The 26,360-nt window shown below is 33.4% G+C and overlaps 1 protein-coding gene across 7 annotated transcripts in view; it reads left to right on the top strand.

The window, feature by feature from the left end:
• LOC105493039 (kinesin associated protein 3) overlaps positions 1-26,360 on the top strand; it is a 164,563-nt gene that overhangs the window by 47,983 nt on the left and 90,220 nt on the right. For all 7 annotated transcript variants that reach the window (XM_011760482.3, XM_071075473.1, XM_011760484.3 and 4 more), the window contains exons 7-10: positions 320-444; positions 2,798-2,896; positions 10,155-10,333; positions 18,063-18,225. In XM_011760482.3, the coding sequence (XP_011758784.1) occupies positions 320-444; positions 2,798-2,896; positions 10,155-10,333; positions 18,063-18,225 (566 nt within the window). The remainder of the gene's footprint in view (positions 1-319; positions 445-2,797; positions 2,897-10,154; positions 10,334-18,062; positions 18,226-26,360) is intronic.

Raw genomic sequence — 26,360 nt, 5'->3', positions numbered from 1 at the left:
GATACATTATTAGTTTTGTTAGACAATAATCTAAAAATCTATTGTGAATATCTGAGTAGTTAATATGGTGGTTAGTTACAAAAAATGTCTACTTTCTAACTTCTTAAAAATAACTGTATTTTAGGTAAGGGTAGTGTGATATATTTAAAATAATTTTATAATCTCAAGTCTTTCTAGTAGTGTATTGTTGATATATCTTTTAAAATATGTATATCAAATTTATTTTCTACATGGTTTGTACCATTGATCACCAAAAACAAATTTCCTGTACCCATAAAATGTATTCTTTTAAATATATATTAAAATGTCTTCTTTAAAGCTTTTCTCAGTTTCATGGACTTATTACTCATTATAAAATTGGAGCTCTGTGTATGAATATTATTGATCATGAGTTAAAAAGACATGAGCTTTGGCAAGAAGAACTTTCAAAGAAGAAGAAAGCTGATATCCTTTTAGGGTGGCATTTGAACCCTCTTTTGCCTTTTGCTATAAGCTTTGGATGGGTGGGATGGTTTTGTTCTTTTCTTTTTTCTTTTTTAAAATTGTTAATTGCATTACTTGGAAACAATGCAGGAGTGTGTTATTGAAGGTTAAGAAGTAGATTGAAACTGTCAAAATGAATACAGTTTGACATTCACTTTTTGTCTTTTAACAACCTTTATTAGTTAATGAGGTAGAAGGAGCAGGTAGTAGTTGTGTTGGGTAACTTAGTAGGTGAACCTCTAAAGGATTACGTAATTACATCCACTATGATCCTTTGGTTAGTTGAAGCCTAGTTCACCGCTACTACTTATATACTTCTATGTGAGTACTAAGGTGACTTTGATTAGAATGGGTGTAAATTTGGTGATGAACCTAAAGGTTCTATTTTTCTAGGAAAGTGCAAAAATACTGTTGTTAATAAATAAAAATTTGAAAGGCCTATAGAATGATAGAACCTGTAAAAGAAAACTTAGGTATCTGTTTTAACCTATCTTGCAAATATAAAAATCTTTTCTGCAACTTCCCTGGCAAATGGCATTACATCGGCTCTTCTTTAACAATGTCAATGCTTATCTATTTCACCCATTCTGTGGTTTAGCATTCTGTTTATTATAATAGTCTTTTGCTTAGTGCACTGAAGTCCATTTCCCAATAACTTCTATCCATTGGTTCTAGTATTGCATACCAAAGCAATATGGAATAAGGATATTCTCTTCAACATCATAATTCTTCTCATATTTGAAGATATTTATCATATTTTAGCCTCTACAACTTAATGCTTCTGGATCGGAGGCCCCTGGTTTATTCATATCTGTTCAAACATGATGTGTTTTGTAGATCAACTAGGCATGCTGGTAACTTTCCTTTGAATCACGTGTTTATTGTGTCTTTTAAAAAGTGAAAACTTTATTCCTGTTGTGCAGTGTATCATACATTTTTAACTCTGCTTTGTGCAAAAGTGGACCTTACTTTTATATTAATTTTGGCCTCCGAAACCCTGAGGCTTCAATTTAATCTGTGTTGTAATAGGTTAACTCAGGTTATTGTGTACAAAATCTCTCAGACTTTTATTATTGTCACATGGAATTCCAAGATGCTATAAAATCCACACCACACACAAGCTCTGACTTTTCTTAATTAGAATCTTTTCAGGTTTATAATTTTCCTATGCATACCATAAAATTCTGGCATCTAGATTGACAGTGACTCAACTACATCGACAACCCAAGAATCCTAGAGACTTTACATCAGTTCTGGAGTCCCAAGACTCCTGAATGCTTCAGTGATACCTAAAATTTATTTAAACTGGAGAAGTATGCAGGGAACCACTAGTGGAACTCTTTAGCAATCATGAATTTGCATTTTGTGATTGTTTGGTGACAAGAACTGATATCTTAGGACATACTGTATTTCTATATCAGACACCATTAATTTTAAGATTCACTATTGTTTAACCGCTAGGAGAGGAACATATGCTTTCAATTAAGCTATGACACATCATGGATTATAAGACACATCCCATTTTGGAGATGTTAAGATGTGAGGAAAATGTGTCTTAGACTCAATAGATTATGGTAATTGAAGGGATATAAAAATTACATCAGAATTCTGGTCATTTCTCCTGACATGTTACTATTTTATTATGTCCTAAATTTCTTTGTACTTTGATACAAGTGGTATTCAACAAGGTTAGCTGCATTGACTCATATTCTGGGGTCATATGCTTGACTCACATGCTGAAATAACTGATTATTTTTGCAAGGTGTCCAGGGGACGATTTGGGACCAAAAGATGTGATTTTTAAAATTTATTTACCTTTAAGTTTGGGCTAGTTCTTTCTTGGCATCTCTAGTCTGAAAAGGCTGCTACAAAAGCTTTAGATTTAATCTATATCCTTTAAATATTCTGGGCCTCTGTCTGAAGTAAAATCCAGTGTTCTTAGTAACTAAATCATTCTCTGAGGCAGTAATATTTTTGGTTCGTGGACCCACTTGATAATCTGTTGAAATACTCACATACAGTTTCTGGGAATTCAAGTATTTGGTGAGGTTCAAACATCTATATGATGTTAGCTGTGGGCTACATTAAAAAAAAGTTTGTTCACCCAAGGACTCCTAGGAAATCCATGAGCACTTAGATAAGAAGTGCTGTTACAGCACAATTATTATACAGAGAACATTTTAGTTAAACTTTTGGTGAGAAAAATAACTGGATAAAGTTGCATATAAAATCTAATAGTGCCGTTGTTCATAGAATTTATCAGTAGATTTTTTTTGCTTCAGTGAGTATGGATGATCCTTAACAAGTTGTTTACTTGATGAAGACCCTGAAAATCAAACCTTGAGAAAGGATTATGAAAAAACCTTTAAAAAGTACCAGGGGCTTGTGGTAAAACAGGAACAGCTATTACGAGGTATGAATTCCTAAGCAATGAGGAAGGCAACAAAGTACTTACTCTAAATACATTTGTTTTGTTCACTTTTTTATCATACCTGTAAAGCTAATGTGAGAATAACTGAAAGTTCTATAAATGTTAATATGCTACAAGTTCGTCTTTCTTTAGCATGGGTAATATTTTAAATTTCACTCTACTATTTTTCCCCGTTTAGTTCCTAAATGTTTATATACTTATTATTTATTTCCTAAGAAAGGATTTTTTAATCTAGTGTGTGACCTTTTCAATGATAACAATCTTTGTCTCTTCAACCCTAACTTACTTGTTTTATAAAGTGAATTATTTTATTACTTTCCTAGGAAATTGATATAAAAATTTTAAAATACTTCTCTTGTTTAATAGAAAAGAATTCCTTGTCTCTAGCTTTATTAAGAGATTTAAAACTTCAGTAGTATGGTTTTTTGGTTACTGATAAGATGTAAAATCTTATGGTGGTTAATGATAATGACATGGGACTTTTAAGTGTGAATTTAATTCCTGGATTCTACTTGACTATTTGATGATTCATGTAGTTAATTGGTGTTTGACTAACTTTGTATGTGGAAATACTTGTTAACTCCCAAAATATTTTCATCCTGTGAAGATTATTAGCAATTTTAACTACACTGAGTTTTTTAAATATTTGAAGCCAAGTAATTTAGTTCAGCCTGTTGGAGAAAATGTCAGATTTTCAAAAGTTCATTTTAAAATATGCTAGAAAATAATAGGTATTATCTATGTTAGCATGTAATCCAAAATGCATCAGATCTCAAGAAAGCAATTGTTTTCGTGTAAAAGTTTCGAAGAACTAATTTGACTTTTTTAACATGCAAAAGTTTATGAGCTCTGTTTCTAACCAAATATTTTATTTATGCAGATATTGTATAGTCTTAACAGCTTTATTGAGGTATAACTGATAGATAATAAATTGTATAATTTTAAAGTATATAATTTGATAAATTTTAACATATGTAAATACCCATGAAATGGTGACCGTAATCAAGATAAAGTACATATCCATCACTCCCAAAATTTCCTCATACATCTTTGTAATCTCTCCCTTTCCTTCTACCTTCTCCCTTCTTCCTCAATCCCAAGTCATCATTGATCTTTCTGTCACTTTAGGCTAGTTTGCATTTTCTAGAGTTTTATATAAATGAAATCATGTAGTATATATGTATTTTTGTCTTTTACTCAGCATAATTAAAGATTCATTCATATTATTGCATTTATCAAATAGTTATTAAATAGTATTTCTTTGTATTCACCTGTTGATCATTTAGAATATTTCCAATTTTTGGCAATTTTAATGCTGCTGTGAACATTTGTCTACAAGTCTTTGTATGGACATACACTTTCTTCTCTCTTAGTTAAATACCTAATGATGGAATGGCTGAGTCATATGATAGGCGTATGTTTAACTTTGTAAGAAACTGCCAGATGTTTTTCTATAATAGTCGTTTTTGTATTCTCACCATGAATGTATGTGGTTTTGATTTGAATTTCTCTAGTGACTGATTATGTTGAGCATCTCTTGATGTGCTTATCTGCCATCTCTTTGTTTGTTGAAGTGTGCCTTCATAATTTTTGCCTTATTATTAAATTGGATTGTTTTATATATATTCTTTACATGTTTTGGATATAAGCATTTATGCAGCTACATGATTTCATTCTCCTAAAGTATCTTTTTAAGAGCAGAATTTTACATTTTTATGAATTCCAACTTAGTGTTTTTTCGATCGTGGTTTTGGTATTGTATCTAAGAAATCCTTTCCTAACCAAAGGTTACAATTATTGTCTCATATGTTTTCTTCTAGAAGTTGTATAGTCTCAGTTTACTTAAGCCTATAATACATTTTGAGTTAATTTTTGTATATGGGGTGAGGAATGGATCAAAGTTCTTCATTTTTTTTTGCATATGAATAGCTAATTATGTAAGTACTACTTTTGAGAACACTATCTTTTATCTACTGAATTGATTTATATCTTTGTCAGAACCATTTGTCCATATGTGTCATGCCTATTTTTGGGTTTCTATTTTGTTCTGTCCATCACTTTTGTGTGTTTTGATGCCAGTAGCACAGTGTCTTCATTACCATAGCTTATAGAAAATTTTGATATCAGATGCTTTTAGCCCTACCAATTTTTTATTCCATTGATTTCTACTTTGATCTTTGTAATTTTTTTTCTTCAGCTTACTTTGGGTTTAATGTGCTCTTATATTTTTGTTTTTTTGGGGGGGGGGGGTTTGGTTTTTTTTAAGATGGAAGCTGAGGTCATTTATTCAAGACCTTTCTTCTCAAATAGAGATATTTAGTGCTAAAAATTTCCCATTAAGCACTTCTTTGATGGCATCCCACAGATTTTCATATGTCCTGTTTTCATTTTCATTCAGTTTAAATACTTTCCAGTTTCTCTTTTGGTTTCTTTTTTGACCCATGGGTTATTTAGAAGGGAGATCTTTTTTCCCCAAATAATTGATGTTCAAGTCTTTACATATGTTGATGTTTTCCTGTACTTTTTCTATGGTTGAGAGAGTAATATTGAAATCTCTGACTATAATTGTGAGTTATTTATTGCTCCTGCACTACTACCAGTTTTCACCACATGTATTTTTGAAGCTCTCTCTTCTTGGGGACATAAGGATGTAGGATGTAGATGTACTATTGATGAATTGTCCTTGTTACCAGTATGAAGTGATCTTCATCATGGCTGGATATATTTTTTTGTCTAAAATCTACCTTTTCTTATGTTAATCTACTTCTTGTGACTAGTGTTATCATGGGATATATTTGTCTATATATTTTTAATATATTTATGTCTCTATTAAGTGTGTTTTTTTATGAACAGCATTTAGATTGGCTTTGCATGTGTGTATATGTCTTTTTCCTCCTTTTTCCTTCTTGTCCACCTTCATATGAATTTGAGACTTTTTAAAATTCTATTTTATTTCCATTGTTAGCTTAGCTATAAGTCTTTTGTTATTTTATTGATTGCTTTAAGGTTTATATCACACATCTTTAATCATAATTACCTACAAGTGATACATGTTTAACTTATCATAAGTTAAGTCTGCTGTCAAGTATTTTGTGCCATTTCGTGCTTAGTGTTACAATCACTTCTTCCCTCTCCCACCTCTATGCTAATACTAACATTTATTATACTTATACATATGTTACAAACCCTATCACAAGGCCAGGTGTGGTGGCTCACACCTGTAATCCCAGCATTCTAGGAGGCCCAGCTGGGCAGATAACTTGAGGTCCAGAGTTTGAGACCAGCCTGGGCAACATAGGGAAACCCTGTCTTCACCAAAAAACAAAAATTAGCCGGGTGTGGTGGCACATGCCTGTAGTCCCCAGCTACTCAGGAGGCTGAGGCAAGATAATCACTTGAACCTGGGAGGCAGAGGTTGCAGTGAGCCAAGATCGCACCATTTCACTCCAGTCAGGTGACAGAGTGAGACTCTATCTCAAAAAAAAAAAGCCAAAAACAAACAAACAAAAAACCTTATAACACATTATCATTTTATATAAATAATCAATTTTATTTTAAATATATATTTACTAAGAAAATAATCTTATGTATTTACTTGTAGAGTTACCATTTCCATTGATGTTATTCCTTTGCATAGATCCATATTTCTGTCTGGTGTCATTTTCTTTTTGCCTGAGCAATTTCCTGTAATGTTTCTTGTAGGACATATTTACCAGTGGTTAATTACCTTTTGTGTGTCTAAAAATGTCTTATTTTAAAAATATTTTTATCTTTTTGAAATATTTTCACTGGGCTTAGAACTCTAGGTTGACAACCTTTTTTAATACTATAAGGATGTTGCTCCATTGTTGCCTTGTTTGCGCTGTTTTTGATGAGAAGTCTGCTGTCATGCTATCTTTGTCTATATATTAGTATAAGGTCTCTTTCTCTTGGACTGCTTTTAAGATTGTCTCTTCATCATTCATTTTGAGTAATTTATTATGACGGACCTTGGTGTAATTTTCTTTCTGTTTCTTGTTTTTGGAGTTTAGGGAGCTTGTTGAAACTCTGGGTTTATAATTTTCACTAAATTTGGAAATGTTTCTGTTACTATTTCTTCAGGTACTTCAGGTAAACATATATTAGGCCACTTGAAGTTGTTCCACAGTTCTCTGAAACTCAACATTTTTTCCATGTTTTTCTGTGTGTTTAATTTTGGATAGTTTCTGTGATTATGTCTTCAGTTTCACTAATCTTTTTTTCTCCTATTTCTAAACTGCTGTTAATTTCATCTAGTTTACAGTCTCAAGCATTATAATTTTCAGTGATAGAAGTTTGAATTTTTTTGTGATATCTCCCATGTCTCTACTTAACTTTTAGAAGATCTGGAATACAGTTATATAACTTATAATGTTCCGTTTTTATAATTAAACTCTAGGTCAATTCTTGGACGGTTGCAATTGGTTCATTTTTCTCTTCCTTGTGAGTTGTATTCCCTGCTTCTTGTATGACTGATAATCTTTGATTAGAAGCAAGACAGGGTCAGGCACAGTGGCTCATGCCTGTAATCCCAGCACTTTGGGAGGCCGAGGCAGGCAGATCACCTGAGGTCAGAAGTTCGAGACCAGCCAGACCAACATGGTGAAACACTGTCTCTACTAAAAAATACAAAATTAGCCAGGAGTAGTGGTGGATGTCTGTAATCCCAGCTACTCGAGAGACTGAGGCAGGAGAATTGCTTGAACCTGGCAGGTGGAGGTTGCAGTGAGCCGAGATCGCATCATTGCACTCCAGCCTGGGCAACAAGAGCAAAACTCCGTCTCAAAAAAAAAAAAAAAAAAAAAGCAAGACAGTGAAATTTACATTGTTGTAGGTGGATTTTTTATTCCTAAAAATATCTTTGAGTTTTGTTTAGGAACATAATTAAATTATTTGGAAACAGTTGTATCCTCTTGGATCTTACTCTTATAATTTGTTAGTCTGGACAGAAGCAGCATTTTGTATAAAGCTGGTTATTTCCCACTACGGAGACAAGACCCTTCTGAGGACTCTACCCACTAATGCATGAATTATGAGATTGCCAGTATGGTTGGTAGAAGCAGGCATTATTTTCAGCTTTGTTCTTCTACTCCTCTCATTTTGTTCTGTCCCAGCCTCACTTAAATTCCTACGCTCCCATCAATACTCAACTCAATATTTGAGGGAGGCCTCTGTTAGAACTCCAGAGTTTCTCTCTGCTCAGCTCTTTCTTCTTCAATATTCTTTTCTGTGAACTCCTTGGCATCTCTGGATTCTTGGCTTCATCTCCTTAACTCAGGGATACTATCAGGTTCTGCCTGGATTCTCCTTCACTGTGTTGTGACCTGGAAACTCTCTCAAGGCAATATTCTAGGATAAACATAGGACTATCTCATTTATTTCTTATCTCTCAGGGATTACTGTCCTTCCTTGTCTGGTGTCCACTATTGTGAAAATCTTTGTTTTGTGTATTTCAGTCAGGTTTTTTCGTGGTGTTGTCAGGCAAAGGTTTAAAACCCCATCCTATTAATTTCCTGGGGTGCTGTAACAAATTACCATAAACTGGATGGCTTAAAACAACAGAAATTTATTCTGTCATAGCTCTGGAGGGTGGAAGGCCAAAATCAAGGTATCATCAGGCCCATGTTCTCTCTGAAGGCTCTGGAAAAGAATCTTCTCCTGTCTCTTTCTAGCTTTTGGTGGGTCCCAGCAATCCTTGGTGCTTCTTGGCTTTTAGCTACATCACTCCAGTCTCTGCCTTTGTCTTCATATGGCCTTCTTCCCAATCTGTCGGTCTCTGTTATGTCATCTCCTCCTCTTCTTAAGACACCACTCATTGGATTCACGGTCTACCCTAATCCATTATTACCTCACCATAACCAGTTACATCTGCAAAGACCCTATTTCCAAATAAAGCACATCCTGAGGTTTTGGGTGAACATAAATTTTCGGAGGACGATATTCAACCTGCTACATCTATCTTGGCTGTAAAGAGAAACCTGTTTGTTTTTTCAGTGTAATTCTAAAACCTTTTGACAGTGCCTCATATAGAAAGTCAGCATAATGTAATAGTGTAAGTATGTGAGTGAGCTTTGGATCTGATAGGCTTGAATTTCAATTTAGCACACTTTCTAGCTGTATGGTAGGGAAAGTTATTTAATTTCTTTGAATCAGGGGTTTCCCATCTGTAAAATTTTTATAATACTTCTTTCCTCATAAAACTGTTTTAGAATTTAAATACGCTTTATACATCAACAGGCCTGGCATACAATAGATACGTTTGGCCTTCCACCCTCCATCTCTAATATTTGTTAAATAAATAAATTTTATATTTATCTACTTATGAATATGCATATGCATGTATTTCTTCTTTTCATAAGCATTTAGAGGTAGCTGGCAAGAATACATGAAGTGAAACACTAAAACAGTGAGGCCACAAGAGAGCAAAAAGACTGTATTGAACATAAAAACCTACATAATTCTTACAGAAATTGAACTCTGAAGCTCCCTGTCAATCAAGGAAAAATGGAAAACATTATCTGTTAATATCGTTTTCACTATAAAAAGAGAATAAGTTTCCTTTGAGAACCTAAGCATTTTTATTATACAAATCTAAAAGAAATTTTACTTAAAACTAGCAAACAGTGGCTTCAACTCTGTCTAGTACAATAATTGTCTTACTGAATTTCATAAGGTCTTTTCTTATAGTAACTAACAGAAAATGGGTTTGCATACGAAAAGTCAATTTTAGTAGGCTCAAATTTAGCTGTAGCTATACTGTATATTTTGGATTATTGCACTTTTTAACACAGCAGACTTTAGGTGTTAAAGTTTTATAATATGTTATCTTGTTTTCTATATGTATAAAAACTATTTTCCCCTGTCTGCATTATTTTTTCCTGACTTATCTACCTTTAGTTGCCATTTGATTTCTATTAAACTGTAAGCTCCAAGAGGGCAGGAATCATTGTTTTATTTTGGTTATTGTGTCCTTCTCAGCATTGTATGAATTATTTTTTATATATATGTTTTGTTTTAAATACACACACACACACACACACATATATCCCATTCAGTAACAATAAATGGTTTTTAATTAACCAATTACTAACCAGTTAAAATTTTCAAAATAATATATTAACGTTTTAGGGCTATCTCTGTTGCCTTGGTGAGTAGAAATGATTTTCTAAATTGTTGATTCAGTTTACTAATTCTTTAACTCTCATATATTTCATTTTTCTAGTTGCTCTTTATTTGCTTCTGAATCTTGCTGAGGATACTCGTACCGAACTGAAAATGAGGAACAAGAACATAGTTCACATGTTGGTGAAGGCCCTTGATCGGGACAATTTTGAACTGCTAATTCTAGTTGTGTCATTCTTGAAGAAACTCAGCATTTTTATGGAGAATAAAAATGATATGGTAACTTACAAAGCTTTTTCTTGAAATAGTTCATGTTTGCCATTTTCAAATTAAAATATTTTGATAAAAATTAAACACTTTATTCCCCTACTGAGATAATTCTGAATAAAGATTTTACAATAGCAATAACTCACTGTTATTGCTTCATTAAGAAATGTATTCCATATTAGTCAATATTCCAGATGATTGGACCTTTCTGAATAAAAATCATTTCTAATATATAGAATGGATCTTGCCATATTAAACATAATATATAGAAAGTTTGTTTAAACTTAAAATTTTATTTCAGAGTCACCTGATCTTGTTATTTTACCCTAAGCTATTTTGCCTTCTGCATCTCCAACTTCAGTTTGTGGAATTAAAATTTAGCCAGATCTCTTCCTTGTTACCCATACTTCCACTTTGTTACCTACAGTTCTTCTTTGTTACCTGCTGTTCTACTTGGCAGCCACAACCTGTTGATTCTACTTTTTAAAAATCTCTTGAAACTGTAATATTTCTTCCTTTCATTACTAGTGCCATTGTATTAATTCCCTCTTTATTAATTTATTAATTAATACCCTCTTTGTTCATACCTTCTTTATTTCTTGATTGAATTATACTAGGCTCTCATTTGCCATCTTTTACTGTGTTGATGCAATGATCTTTGGGAAATACAAGTTGAGCATATATCATTTTCACCTGTGTAAAATATACATAGTATAAAAATATATAAAGATAAAATTAAAATTCTCATCTGCTTTTTACCATGTCATTAAAAAGTCTTTGTTATGTACAATAATATAGTCAATAGATCATATATTAACCTACCTTGTTTTCAGATAACTGAGTTGTTTACAATTTTATCTATTACAAATAATTCTTCACTGCACATATTTGTACATACATATTTGTCTATATTTCTGCTTATTTTCTTGGAGCAGATTCCTCTAAATGAAATTATTGGATCATTGACCTTAACTCCATTAAGGATAATTTTTGTAACTATATATCATTATGTGGCTATGTATTACTGGCAAAAATGTCTTCTCCTTTAGATAGTCTAAATATATAGTATGTCTGCCTACTCTATTTTATTTTAAAATCAAATGAACTAGGAAGTAGCTATACTATAGTGAATGATATGGCAGGCCCTTTGAAAACCTGAGACTTATTTATCAGATTTAATAAGTACCTTGAATTATAATTATTGAATGTATGAAATTTTATTTTTCCCATATATATTTAGTATCTGTCATTTTCATTATCAGTATATAATTATTTATGTTCATGATGTGCCTGACATTATTTTGGGATTGACTCTTCTTAGATTAATCAAACATATTTTTTGTTTTCACTTATATCTAAGAAGAATATGATAACATGGTAGTATATAAACAGTCCTGAGTAGTTAAGAGTATGGCTAAATAATTACTTCCTCTTGCTATAAATTGAAGTATGTTCTTCTATTTGTGTGATCAAATTAAGTTCACTTTTAGTAAGTTTTCAAAATTCAAATTGATTTCTATCAGCATGTATCTATTATATATGTATTAGAGTTAGATTTAACTAATACAGTTATGTGTTTATTCTATCAAAAAGATCTTGACTATTATTAAAAGTTATTTTCTGGGAAGATCATAGAATTGGAATATATGATATAAATTGTCTCATTAAACCTCATTTTTTATTGAGGAGGAAAAACTGAGGTTCCGAAAAGTTTGTTATTCTTCTAAGATCAAGAGAAGTATTTGATTAGCCAGATTTTTACTATAGATGATATGGATTTTACCTTTTATTGTGGAAGAAATACACTTTATTTAAGGATATCTGTAGAATCAAGATTTTTAGCATTTGACTGGACCTTAAATCCAAGGCCAGATTTAGTGAATCTATAGCCTCCCAATTTCACAGATGAAGTAGGAGAGGACCAAAGACATTAATTTGCTTGAGGAAGCAGATCTCTAGATACTGAACTTCCTACTCTTCTTCTTTGCCTCCTGGGAAAAATAGTTTAGGTCTTTTTTTTTTTAAGACATTTTTAGTAAGATTAACAATAAGCAGTTTTTAAATGTTCGTTTCCAGAAACACTGAGAAAGATACAATTAAAGGCTGAAACAAACTTGCTGATAGATTGTTGGTAAACCCTCACTTTACATAGACTGTTTAATAAAAATACTAATTATAAGTTCTGTGATATAGAAAGAGACTTGAGGAGGGCCGGGCAGGATGACTAATGCCTGTAATCTCAGCACTTTGGGAGGCCAAGGCAGGTAGATCATCTGAGGTCAGGAGTTCGAGACCAGCCTGGCCAACATGGTGAAGCCCCATCTCTACTAAAAATACAAAAATTAGCTGGACGTGGTGGTACTCACCAGCCATCCCAGCTTTTTGGGAGACTGAGGCAGGAGAATCACTTGAACCCAGGAGGCGGAGGTTGCAGTGAACTGAGATCATGCCACTGCACTCCAGCCTGGGCGACAGAGCAAGAGTCTGTCTCAAAAAAAAAAAAGAAAGAAAGAAAGAAAGAAAGAAATAGACCTGAGGGCATTGCATATTGAGGTAGTTATTAAATTTAGCTCTCAAGATTGGGTTTTTATCAACCAAAAAGACATGACTAGAAGGCTGTGTTAAATGCTAGTCTAATGTTTAAACATCTGATTGTCTAATGGCACATATTTCACATTCTATTCTGTGCAATAGAAATGCAAATTAATAACCGGCTGGGCATGGTGGCTCACACCTGTAATCCCAGCACTTTGGGAGGCCAAGGCAGGTGGATCAGTTGAAGTCAGCAGTTCAAGACCAGCCTGGCCAATGTGGTGAAACGCCATCTCTACTAAAAATACAAAAACTAGCCAGGTGTGGTGGCACACACCTGTAATACCAGCTACTCAGGAGGCTGAGGCAGGAGAATTGCTTGAACCCAGGAGGTGGAGGTTGCTGTGAGCGGAGATCATGCCGTTGCACTCCAGCCTAGGTGACAGAGTAAGACCCCATCAAAAAAAAAAAAAATTAATAACAAACTCTGCAAGTTTTTTAAATTAAGTTTTGCTGTAACAACCAGTGTATGTATACACTGTTGCTTTTTCAAAAGGAAAATACCACGTGATATAATTAGTGACAATTGAAGCTTGTGGCAGTTTTATTTATAAAAGGAATAAGGAGATGGTTGAGCTATTTGTGAGGTAGTATTATTTATTTAAATCAAGTGTTTATTTTACTCTTGATGTGAACTAATACCAGCCTTGCTTTTAGACAGTTTTTCAGAGGAACAACAGAGAGGATATATGTTGCCTAGTTTGCTTAATTTTCTTACTGCTCACTTTTGAGAATTCTTTCTGTATTTGGATACAAGTTGTTTATCAGTTACATGTTTTGCAAGTATTTTCACTTTTCTATGGCTTCTTTTCATTCTCATATGAAAAGCAGAAGTTTTTAATTTTCGTGAAGTCAGCATATAAAAAAAATTTAGTGGACTGTATTTGGGTGTCATATTTAAGAAATCTTTTGTCTAACCCAAGTTGACAAAGATTTTTTCCTGTGTTTTCTTCAAGTTTTATAGAGGTTTTTGTCATCATCGTTTTAGTCTATAATACATCCATTTTGAGTTAATTTTGTATATGGTGCATGATATGGACCAAGATTTATGTTTTTTAATATGGATATCTAGTTGTTTCATAACTATTTGTTGAAAAGATGCTTTTATCCATTGAAATTGCCTTTCCATGGATCATGAGGTCAGGAGATCCAGACCATCCTGACTAACATGGTGATACCCCATCTCTACTAAAAATACAAAAAATTAGCCGGGTGTGGTGGCGGGCGCCTGTAATCCCAGCTACTCGGGAGGCTGAGGCAGGAGAATGGCATGAACCCAGGAGGCGGAGTTTGCAGTGAGCTGAGATCGCACCACTGCACTCCAGCCTGGGCGACAGAGCAAGACTCCATCTCAAAAAAAAAAAAAAAAGAAAAAAGAAAAAAGAAAATTTGGCCATATATGTTTGCTTCTATTTTTAGACTCTGTTTTCTGTTCCATTAATCTATGTGTCTGTGCTTTCATCAATACCTCTTTCTCTTGATTACTATAACCTCATAGTAAGTATTGAAATCAGGCAGTAAGAGGCTGCCAATGTTGTTATTCTTTTTCAGAGTTATTCTATTCTGTATTTGTCCATGTACATTTTAAAATCATTGGGATTGCATTGAATCTGTTGAGGGGATCAATATATTGACCATATTGGATTTTTCCAATCCATGAATATGGTATAGGTTTCTATTCATTTGGGTCTTTTTTGATTTCTTCCATCATTTATAGTTTAGCATACATATTTTGCACGTATTTTTTTAGATTTATACTTAAGTATTTTACCATTATAAATGATAGTTTTCAAAAATTACCCATTTCCTGGTTTTGGTTGATAGTATATAGAAATATAATTGATTTTGCATATTGACCTTATGTCCTGTGACTTTCTAAACTCACTTTTTAGTTGTACTGACTCACAGATTTTGGAGATTTTCTAAGTGGATAATTGTGTTATCTGCAAATAGAAAGTTTTGTTTCTTCCTTTCTAATCTGTATGATTTCTATTTCTTTTTCTTGCCTTAAATTGCACTGGGTATGCCCTCTTGTTTGATGTTGAGGAGGAATTGTGTGAGCAGCTATCCTTGCCTTGTTACTGATCTTATGAGGAAAGCAATGTCTTTCACTATTAAGCATGATGTTAACAGTAGGGTTTTTTAGATACTTGCTATCAGTTTAAGGAAGTTCTTCTATTTCTTGCTTCCTGAGACTTTTTATCATGAATGGATGTTAAATTTTGTGAAATGCCTCCCTGTATCTATTACTGAGATAATCATATGAGTTTTTCTCTTTAGACTGTTGATATAGTGAGTTACATTGATTGGCTTTTGAAGGTTTACCAGTCTTGTATTTAGGGTGTAAACATTACTTGGTTGTGATATATTGCTCTTTTATATATATTGCTCTTTTATATATATTGCTAAGTTTTATTGGCTAATTATTTTTGAGAATTTTTATGTTTATGAGGCATTATTCTATTGTTTTCTTTTCTCCTAATGTCTTGGTCTGGTTTTATTATTAGAGTAACTATGTCCTCATATAATGAGTTGGGAAGCATCCCTTCTTTAATTTTTCTGGGAGGGTTTGTGTAGAATTGGTATTATTTCTATATAAATGTTTAATAGACTTCACCAGTAAAAAGTCATAGGCCTGGGATTTTCTTTCTGTAAATTGGTTTAATAGATATAAGACTGTTTAGGTTCTTTCTTCTTGAGTGGTAGCTCAGTAGTTTGTCTTTCAGGGAATTTATTTCATTTATATGCTATCAGATGTACGGGCATAAAATTTTTGGTACTGTTTCCTTTTTCTCTCTTTGTCTGAAAGGCTAAAGTGATTTTCTCTGTTTTATTTCAGATATCGATCTTTTTTTTCTAGATTAGCGGTTTTTCAATTGCTTTGGTATTTTCAAAGAAGCAACTTTTATCTTGTGTTTGATTTTTGAAAGTCTTTGGCGATAGAATTATACCCTATAATGAACAGCTCCAGGGTAGGACTACAGTGTGGCTGTGGAGTGTAGATAGAAGTCTAAAGGAAAAATCAGGTGTAAATTTGTCACTTTAGCAATTTAAAAAAAATTGTGTTTATTCCTTGGCATGGAGTGAAAGGAAAAAAATGTATCAAGGGCTCAGTTATTAATGTGATTTTTATGAGGTCAGTGAAAGATTGCAACACAGATATGAAATGGGTAGTATAAATAAATATTTTAGATCTCCAATAAAAGAAAAAGTAGAGCACAATTCATTATAAATCCTTTGATTAAAAAATCATAAATAGTTTTCCAAATTTCTTTCTTTTTTGCCATTGCTGTGTAACTAAAAGACATGAGATGTTTTTACAACCAAAGTTTTCTGATTGCTACCTTAAAAAAATCTGAATGCAGGGTTTCTTTTACTAAATAAGTTCTGTCCTCTATGACTACAAAGTAAGTTCTCTTCATGCAATTTTATGATCTTTTAGAGCAGGGATCTGCAAACTTTTTCTACAAAGGGTCAGATAGTCAATATTGTGGGTTTTATGGGCCATATGATCTCTCTTGCAACTACTAACTCTGCTCTAGTTGTAGCATGAAAGCAGCCATTGACAGTCGATAAACAAATGAGCATGGCTCTGTTCCAGTAAATATTTATTTATCAAAACTGAAATTGGAATTTCATATGATTATTGTATGTCATGAAATATCATTCTTCATTTGATTTTCTTTTTCAGCCATTTAAAATTGTTAAAAGCCAAAAGCCGTTCTTAGCTCATAGGCTGAATGGAAAGATAGCAGGCCAGATAGGCCCACTAGCCATAGTTGGCTGATCCCTGTCCTAAAGTTTCAACTATTACTTTTAGTCTAGCTTCTTTCCTGGGTTTTATATGATTTTTAAATATTCACTGAATACCATCTCAAATTAAATGTCAAAAATTAAAATAATATTTTGCCTTCATTATCCTAAACCTCTTTTTCCATTTGTCAGTTAACAGAAAATAATCTACCTTATTGACCGTACAGAAAAGGACTCTGATACTGCTGTTTTTAAATAGGCCTTTTACAAGTTGGTGCTTGGTTAGTGTCTAGGACTTTGGATTTTAGGAGTATTCCTAGTCTAGGAACAAATCTGACCACATCACCCCCTGGACTTAAAATCTTTCAGGACACTTTACTGCCTGTGTAATAATGTTAATCTTCTTAGTACAGCATTAAAAGCTCTTACGATTTTGTATAGATCTGTCTTACAGCCTTCTGCCAATCTCCAACATGTACTTTATACTATGATTATACTAAATCACTTGCAATTCCCTAACAAGCTCTTTTATTCCTAAATGCTGATCCACTGACTTTTTCTTCAACTTGTATTGCCATTGCCTTTCTGAACCAGAGAACAAATTCTTAGTCATTTTTTTTTTTTACTTTGTTCCCAATTTGAAGTCTTCTGTTCTTCCAGGTGAGTTGGTAGTTCTGTCCGTGCTGTTTTCAGAGCATTTTGTTCATTCAGTTTTTATCATATTGTATTTTCATTATTCATTCTATTTGTCTACTTTTTTTTTTTTTCTTTTGGAGACGGAGTCTCTCTCTGCCACCAGGCTGAAGTGCAGTGGCGTGATCTCGGCTCACTGCAACCTGTGCCTCGTGGGTTCAGGTGATTCTCCTGCCTTAGCTTCCCAAGTAGCTGGGACTACAGGCACGTACCACCATGCCCAGCTAATTTTTGTACTTTTAGTAGAGATGGGGTTTCACCATGCTGGCCAGGATGGCCTCAATCTCTTGACCTCGTGATCCACCTGCCTCAGCCTCCCAAAGTGTTGGGATTACAGGCGTGAGCGACCATGCCCAACCTACTCTCTTTTTATACTGAGGAATCCTTGAAGGCCAAGATGACATCTTTACATAGGACCTGGTACTTAGTAGGTGGTGTTCAATAATGCAAAGTGTTTTCAAGGATCAAATGTAATTTGTCTTCCAGTTGATGGAATTAAATGAGGGAAGGAGAGGATGGTGTAGCATATATATTTTCTCCTCAAAAGTTTGATTTCAGCAAAGTTTACAGATTGAAATGGACTATAAGATTAACATATAATTATAAAATAGGTATACATTACGGTAAAAACAAAAAATAATTATATTATTTTTGTCCTATTTTGCAGCAGAACTCACTGTATTTGTATTATTATTTTACGTAGGTGGAAATGGATATTGTTGAAAAACTGGTGAAAATGATACCTTGTGAGCATGAAGACCTGCTGAATATCACCCTCCGACTTTTACTAAACCTCTCCTTTGACACAGGACTGAGGAATAAGATGGTACAAGTTGGACTGCTTCCCAAGCTCACTGCACTCCTAGGTATGCTTTTTAAAAATCAATGACAGTGTTGCCTGGAATTTCCAACATCACTAGAAAATTGAGCTCTGTGTTGAAAAGTCTCCTGAACAAAAAGCATTCTGTCTGTATTCTTTGATTGGAAACTAAATAATAAAAATAAGCAGGATAAGTAAAAATAAGCAGAATAAGTAAAAAATGATCTGTACCAGGATTTCCATGGTGCTATGGAATGAAATAAAATAGCTACTTTTAACCCTTTGACTTCATGTATCCATACTAAGCCAAAATGAAAGTAATGATGCAAGGAAAAATAAAGAAGCAAGGAAGCAGTAAGGAAAAAAATATTTTATCTTCAGGATTTTTCTTAAAAAAAGGAAATAAAAGCAGGTATCATTTATGTTCTTATATTCTGCTATACCTTTAAAATACTACTTAAAAATGAGCTAATTTGTGGAAACTTTGTTATTAAGTTAAAAGGGTTATTTTATTTATTTTTTTTTTTAAATAGAGAGTCTCACCATATCACCCAGGCTGGTCTTGAACTCCTGGGCTCCAGTGATCCTCCCACCTCGGCCTCTAAAAAGGGTATTTTGTATAGCAAGACTTAGAAAGTACTGTATTGGAGAATTCAGTTTATAGGTTATTTTGTTTCCGCTGCCAGCAAGATGGTGAGTTGAAGAGTTAACATTGTGCAGTCAACATAATGCTAACTTTCTTAGAAGGGCATTAAATCTCTTTACAAACTACTCAATTTCCATCTTTATGGACTCCTGCCAGTTCCCAGCATATACTTTACACTATCACCATACTGAAACACTTGCAGTTTGCTAAATAAGCTCTTTCATGCCTAAGTGCCTGTCTACCTGTTTTATCTGCTTTTTTCCTCTACCTGCAATGCCATTGCCTTTCTTAACCAGAAAGCAAATTGTTACTTATATCTTAACTCTTTGTTCCTTTGTTTCAGTACTGCAGTTTCATTCTTTTTTACAGCTTTCTCCATATATTCAAATACTGCACAACAGTGTTATTATACATTTTAGAAGTTACTCTATTAAGGAGCACTTTCAAAAATTGGTTTTGGAGAACCACAGCATTGTAGACATTTGAGGATAAATAAGGAAAACTTTAAGAGTAAAGTTGATTGATCTTGAATTTAATTCATGTGACCTTTCCCTTATTATAAATCTTACATAATTATGTGTCACGTATTAGGTCAGCTTCCCAATGTATGAAGATAAACAATTTACACCCATTGGCCTGAAGGAATTCATAGTCTGTTTGGTTTGTTCAGTTTCCAGTCATGTACTTTTATTAAATAATTGCCTTGTAATATATGATAAAATGTGTGATTTAAAAGAGATTTTTAAGAAATCACTCATGCGATACCCACTTCATAATTTGTTAACAAGTAGTAAATTTTGGGATATAAGATATAATACCCAATATATAAATTAATGTTTTATCTCTTTTGGAGCTCAGTTTCCTGAGTCAGACTGTTTTATTAGAATTGTGACTGTTTACATCTAACCATGTGACCTTGGGCAAGTTATGCAAACTCTTTGTGACTCAGTTTCCTCATCTCTTAAATAAAGATAATGACTATATTCAACTTAGAGTTTTTGAAGATCAAGTGAGGAATTGCCTGCAAAGTACCTGACACATAGTATTTTCTAAGTAAATGTTGGATACTGTTATTTTCCTAATCAACATCATCATTCGCTATGAAGTAGACATTCTATAAATATTGCTGACTTATGTTACTCTGAGTACAAATACTTTTCGCAAAAGTGTTATATTTTTGTTGACAAACTAGTTAATTTTTTTAAAACATTTTACTCTTGAATATGCAGTACAATTTAATTCAGTAAAATGTTGATACTCTACCATGGCAAAGCACAGCGCTGAGCACTATAGAGAAATGTTTTTCAACCTACAGATATATTGGAATTCAAAAGAGATGATGTTCCCATATTGATACTTTATAGATAAGGTTTCATTTGAAATGGATATTGAAAAATTTGTCATTTTCACAGTGTAATATTTATAAAAGAATAAGAATTGAGGCTGTAGAAAGTAATTAAGATAAAGCAGTAAACATTACCTAAGGCATAGATGGAGCTAGGCCAGTAGGAGGAACAAGTTGCCATTTCAACCTGAGCATAGAATATGACTGAGTGAAAGATAACATTTAGAAAAATGGATTTATGCTTTTAAGTGGTATTATAAAGTGTAAAGCATTGCTAAGAAGTTTATACTTACAACTAATGGTGGGAATCATTGTAAACTTTTGAGCTAGGTAGGTTACAGTCAGAAATCTGCTAAAGGGAAATTAATCTGATGTATTCTATTTGGTGGACTCACATTAGAGTCTGAAGATGAGATCACTAGCCTGTTGTAGCAGGCAAGACAAGAAGTAAAGAAAACCTCATTTAGAGAAGACATAGTATGTCCAGTATGAGGCAAAAGGAAAGGGCAGAAGGGATTTGTCATAGGTGAAATGAGTATGTTATAGTTACTGTTTGGATGTGGGTAATGATAGGAAAAGAAGTCATAAAATCTATTACTATTAGGATGCTAGTGCCAGGAACAGAAAGAGAGAAGTGTGAAGGAACAGGGATATGGAGAATTGCATGCTTTTCTTAAAGGCTTCCACTTTGAAGTGACAAATTCTTATTGCTTACATTCTGTTGTTAAAAGCAAATCACATGGCCATGCCTAACTTCAAGGGAGTGGACAAATGCCTGGAATGAGTAAAACTAGAACATTGGTGAGCAAGAAAATGATTCTGAAAGTTATTTTGGGGTTTTCAGGATTACCAGAATCTCTTAAATAGTACATCCTGACACATCATAGCAAATCCTACAGGACGTAGTCAGTCTGGCAACTGTGGTAGCCCAGAGCACATTGATTAAAGCTAGGACTGTGGAACCAGACTATATGCCTTTGAATATTGGCTTCATCTGACACCAATTATGTAATATTGTGCAATTACCTAAACTATATGTCAGTTTTCTTGTCTCCAGTATGTAGATAATAATAGTATATATTAATAGGGAAAAGTTAAATGAGATAATGCAATATTACAAAATTACAAATATGTGAAATTATCATCAAAATAAAAATACATAGATCCCAAAAAACTAGATATCTAGAAAGGATCTTTTTTGATAAGTTCTCCAGGCTTATATTATTAAGGGTATTTAATCATTTCATACACAGGTATCTTAGGTCGTCCAGGTTTCTATAAGGGAATAGACTGGGTGACTTAAAACAACAGAAATTTATTACTCACAGTTCTGGAAGCTGTAAAGTTCAAGATCAAGGTGCCAACAGATTCAGGGTCTGGGGATGGCCTGCTTACTGGTTCATAGACAGCTGTCTTCTCACCGTGTCCTCACATGGCAAAAGGGGAAATGGAGCTCTTTGAGGTGTCTTTTCTGAAGGCACTGTATGGTTTGGCTGTGTCCCCACTAAATCTCACCTTGAATTGTGGTAATCCCCATGGTGCAAGGGCAGGGCCAGGTGGTGATAACTGAATCATAGGGGCATTTTCTGCGTACTGTTCTCATGGTAGTTGATAAGTCTCACCATATCTGATGGTTTTATAAATGGGAGTTCCCCTACACAAGCTCTTCTTGTCTGCCACCATGTAAGATGTGACTTTGCTCCTCATTTGCCTTCAGTCATGATTGTGAGGCCTCCCCAGTCTTTGTTTCTTTATAAATTACCCAGTCTTGGGTATGTCTGTATTAGCAGCATGCCAACAGACTATCACAGGCACCAATCCCATACATGATGGCTCTGCTTTCATGACGTAACCACTTCTCAAAGGCCCCAGCCCCAAATATTATCACATTCAAGATTATGTTTCAACATAAGAATTTTGGGTAAACATAGACATTCAGTTTATAGCAGAAGGTCTTTTAAAAATCAATTACATCTTTGTTTTCTAAAGTATTTTCTTAAATTTACTTTAATATCTTGAATGTAATTTTAAATTTTAGTGAGAAGCAGTATAGTGTAGTGGTTAAAACCATGGGATTTGGAGCCAGAGTCCCTAGGTTCAAAGGCTATATGTGTGTAGCTATTATTGTTCTTACTGTCAGTTATTCAAGTTTGCAAGTCTGAAGATAATTTATTATGCAGGGCCATAAATATTATTACCATGCCTAAGGATTTCCCCTTGCTAAATGGCCCCAGAACGCCATGTATTTTTCATTTTTATATACAATTTTTCTGTTTTTCCCCTGGCCTTAGCTGTCACTTCACATTTCTTCTGTACCAGCAGCATTTCTATAGCAGCAATTTTTCTCTCCTATAATAATCTATTTCTGTTCTCTTGCGGTCTTGGAAACTGACAACTGAACTTACTTGAATTGTATATTTTTAAAAAAATGAATTCCAAATGAGTTCCCCAAGGGTTCTCTTCCTAGTAATGTTCTTGAGTTTTATTGCATGGACCTTGTAACATTTCTTTTGACTGTGAAGAAACTGATTTTGCTGGATTGTATCTCTCTGCTATGTTCACAGAAATTGCATTTAGTGTATAATTGATTTCCTGATATTACTAGAATGGTCATTTTTACATTTGTTACTGTATAAGTTACATGTGTAGACAATTAAATCATTAACTCCTAACACAATAAGCTAAACTTCTCAATTGAGTAATTCAGTGATACATTTAACATATGTGATCTTTGGCTACAAGCTTATACAAAAGATGTAGTAAGGAAACTGTGTTATAAAGGACATGAATTTGAAAGGGACAGGAAAAATTTATTTAGAGTACTGACTTTCACACATTCTTTACCTCAATCCATAGTAAAATATATTTTTCCTAAGGTGAAAAAAGTATATTATTTTAAATATATATTTTACAGTGTAGCCCAACCCTCACGTGTATGTGATGTGTATATGTTTGTATGCATGTATATTCACGTGTGTATGTCAATATATATTACATATTATTTTTGATATATATTTAAAAATTTGTTTAATATATGTAATTAAACAAAAATGTTCACAAAACAGTATTTACCTTTTCTTTGTGCAATGGACACTTCGTATTTTATTGTATTCCGTTTTTTATGCTAGTTATTAAGTACTCATTGATTTTATCTTCCTGGTTGGTTTGATGAAAAATAATGAACTAGAGGAGGTGGTTAGACTTGTTTTTCTTCAAACCTTCAGAAATATCACTGTTTCTTGTGGATTTTTTTAAGTTTTATTTTTAGTTGATTTTTTAATGTGTTAAATAGTAGACAATCTAAATTATTTTAGATTTTTTTGGTAAATAACTGGAGTGATTACATGGAATTAAAATTTAAAGAAATTCGACAGCAGAAACTTTCTGTAAATCAAATATTTAAAGTATTTGGGGTACATTTTCTCCACTGTGGAGAAAAGAATTTGAAAATATGCACTAGACGTGAATGGTCAGTTTGCTTTTTTCTTCGGAAATAAACTCAATGTTTAATATATGTTCAAGTTGACAGTTGACTGAATTAAAGAATTACCTGTTACATATATAGAAATTACTTATTTTTTAAGAGGTGTAGAAGCACCTCTGTGGAGCTAATGCATATGGTAGAACTTAGCATAAGTGATTTTTATGCTGTTTCAACTAGAAATGCTATCAGCTTAAGTAGATTATCATCAGTAGATAGTTTAAGTAGATTTTCTTTATTATAATTTGGGGATCCCCACAACAGAAAAATCTTTTTTATATTTAATGATAGATTATTTTCACTAGAGTACAATGAGTTGTGAATCTTTCATGATCTAATAAATCTATGCAATATGAACAGTTAATCTGCTTCTCAGTTTCCTGAAACATTTAACTAGTACATTGCGACCCCTGCTGTTGTGAGATTGGTGTTTATGGCTGAATAACTACTCAAAGTTTACTTGGAAAATAAACTGAAAAAATATATATAATTAAGGTTTTGTGATTTGAATAATTAAAGGCAAAAGGGAAATTGTGTTATAGCTCAGGCCTTTTTCCCTGTAAGGCTCTAAGGGAAACTGTAATTCAATAGAACCAAAAATTATTTTAATTTTGTTTTGTCACATAAAGCATTTCATTTAAGAATTTTAAATTTAACTTTTTCTTTTAAAACCAGAGACACAAAAAGGGATTTGTAAAGAATATTATAAATAATTATTTTATATTTTCTATCTTATGCTGAAATTGATTTGAGTAGTTTTGATCTTTCCCTAAGAGTGCAGAAAATCTAAAATTTTAATTGGTTCCATGGAAAACCTTATATGTGAATATTCCTTTGTTTTCCTTCTCTTAAGTATTACCAAATTTATTCATTTCTTATTTTTTAATATGTTATTTTCCTGAGATTACATAAGGATACTAAATTTATTTCTGCTTAGTTCAGTATCAGTTGTAAATCGTTTCAGTTCTATCATTCCTGTACTTTGACAGATAGTTTCTTATGTTTGGTAACTTAATGCTACCATCTGGGAGATCTATAATAGCCATTGGTTTCAGCAAATGTGATTATCTGCAAATTGAATTGGACCTACAAAACTTGGCTTTACTTAATTGTTAGATACAGTCTTTTTTGAGATTTTTATAGTGTTACCTTTTTAAAAGTGTTTAAAGATTTTTTTGGCTTATCCAAGAATCAGATCTTCAAAAAACAATTTTCCTTGTCAAAACTTATTAAGCCATTTGACCTTGATATGTCTCGAGTGCTTCCTTTTGTCAGACTGGGTTGGAAGATGGCAAGAAAATTCCTTGTCATAGTGTATTCTTCAGTACCCTGGAGGATGTACTGATAGTGTTTCAAAAGTAATTTGAAAAGTTAAATTTTCCTAGCTTTTTGTCTGATGGATCATGCACACATTTTGTTGCACCTTTCATTTGCTTTGGTTTAGAGATTTCATAAGCTGAGGATTGTTTGATATGCTTGAGGGTGGTTTTAGCCCAAGAGCGAGCATAAATACGCAATTGAAATGTGTTCCTTGGAAGGGCCTTCATTCTTGGATAAAAGTTAAACATCACATAGCGACAGGTGGCAGTGTTTTACAAAGTGTATGCATCATCATAATAATAATAAAGGTGGCATTTCACTGGTGAACTCTTTTGGACAATTCTGAATTTTTTAGTTTATTCATATTTTTTTTCTGTTGCGAGTGATATTATTGTATATTTTAAATTGAGTAATGTTCCAAATTTTTATGTCAGCTTTTAAAATGTTAACTAAATTTTATTTTACAATACTTTAAGTTCTGGGGTACATGTGCAGAACGTGCACGTTTGTTACATAGGTATACATGTGCCATGGTGGTTTGCTGCACCCATCAGCCCATCATCTACATTAGGTATTTCTCCTAATGCTACTCCTTCCATTTCCCCCCACCCCCCAACAGGTCCTGGTGTGTGATGTTCCGCTCCCTGTGTCCATGTGTTCTCATTGTTCAACTCCCACTTATGAATGAGAACATGTTGCTGTGTTAGTTTGCTGAGAATGATGTTTTCCAGCTTCCTCCATGTCCCTGCAAAGGACATGATCTCATCCTTTTTTATGGCTGCATAGCATTCCATGGTATATATGTGCCACATTTTCTTTATCCAGTATATCATCGATGGGCATTTGGTTTGGTTCCATGTCTTTGCTATTGTGAATAGTGCTGCAGTAAACATACGTGGGCATGTGTCTTTATACTAGCATGATTTATAATCCTTTGGGTATACGCAGTAATGGGATTGCTGGGTCGAATGTTATTTCTGGTTCTAGATCCTTGAGGAATGGCCACACTGTCTTCCACAATGGTCGAACTAATTTACACTTCCACCAACAGTGTAAAAGCATTCCTATTTCTCCACATCCTCTCCAGCATCTGTCGTTTCCTGACTTTTTAATGATCATCATTCTAACTGGCATGAGATGGTATCTCATTGTGGTTTTGATTTGCATTTCTGTAATGACCAGTGATGATGAGCTTCTTTTCATATGTTGTTGGCTGCATAAATGTCTTATTTTGAGAAGTATCTGTTCATATCTTTCTCCCACTTTTTGATGGGATTGTTTTTTTCTTGCAAATTTGTTTAAGTTCCTTGTAGATTCTGGATATTAGCCCTTTGTCAGATGGATAGATTGCAAAAAGTTTCTCCCATTCTGTAGGTTGCCTGTTCACTC

Source organism: Macaca nemestrina, chromosome 1, assembly GCF_043159975.1.
Source record: "Macaca nemestrina isolate mMacNem1 chromosome 1, mMacNem.hap1, whole genome shotgun sequence".
Classification (NCBI taxonomy): Eukaryota; Metazoa; Chordata; class Mammalia; order Primates; family Cercopithecidae; genus Macaca; species Macaca nemestrina.
The sequence above is the reverse complement of the archived record's forward strand: the minus strand, read 5'-3'. Positions and strand labels throughout refer to the sequence as shown.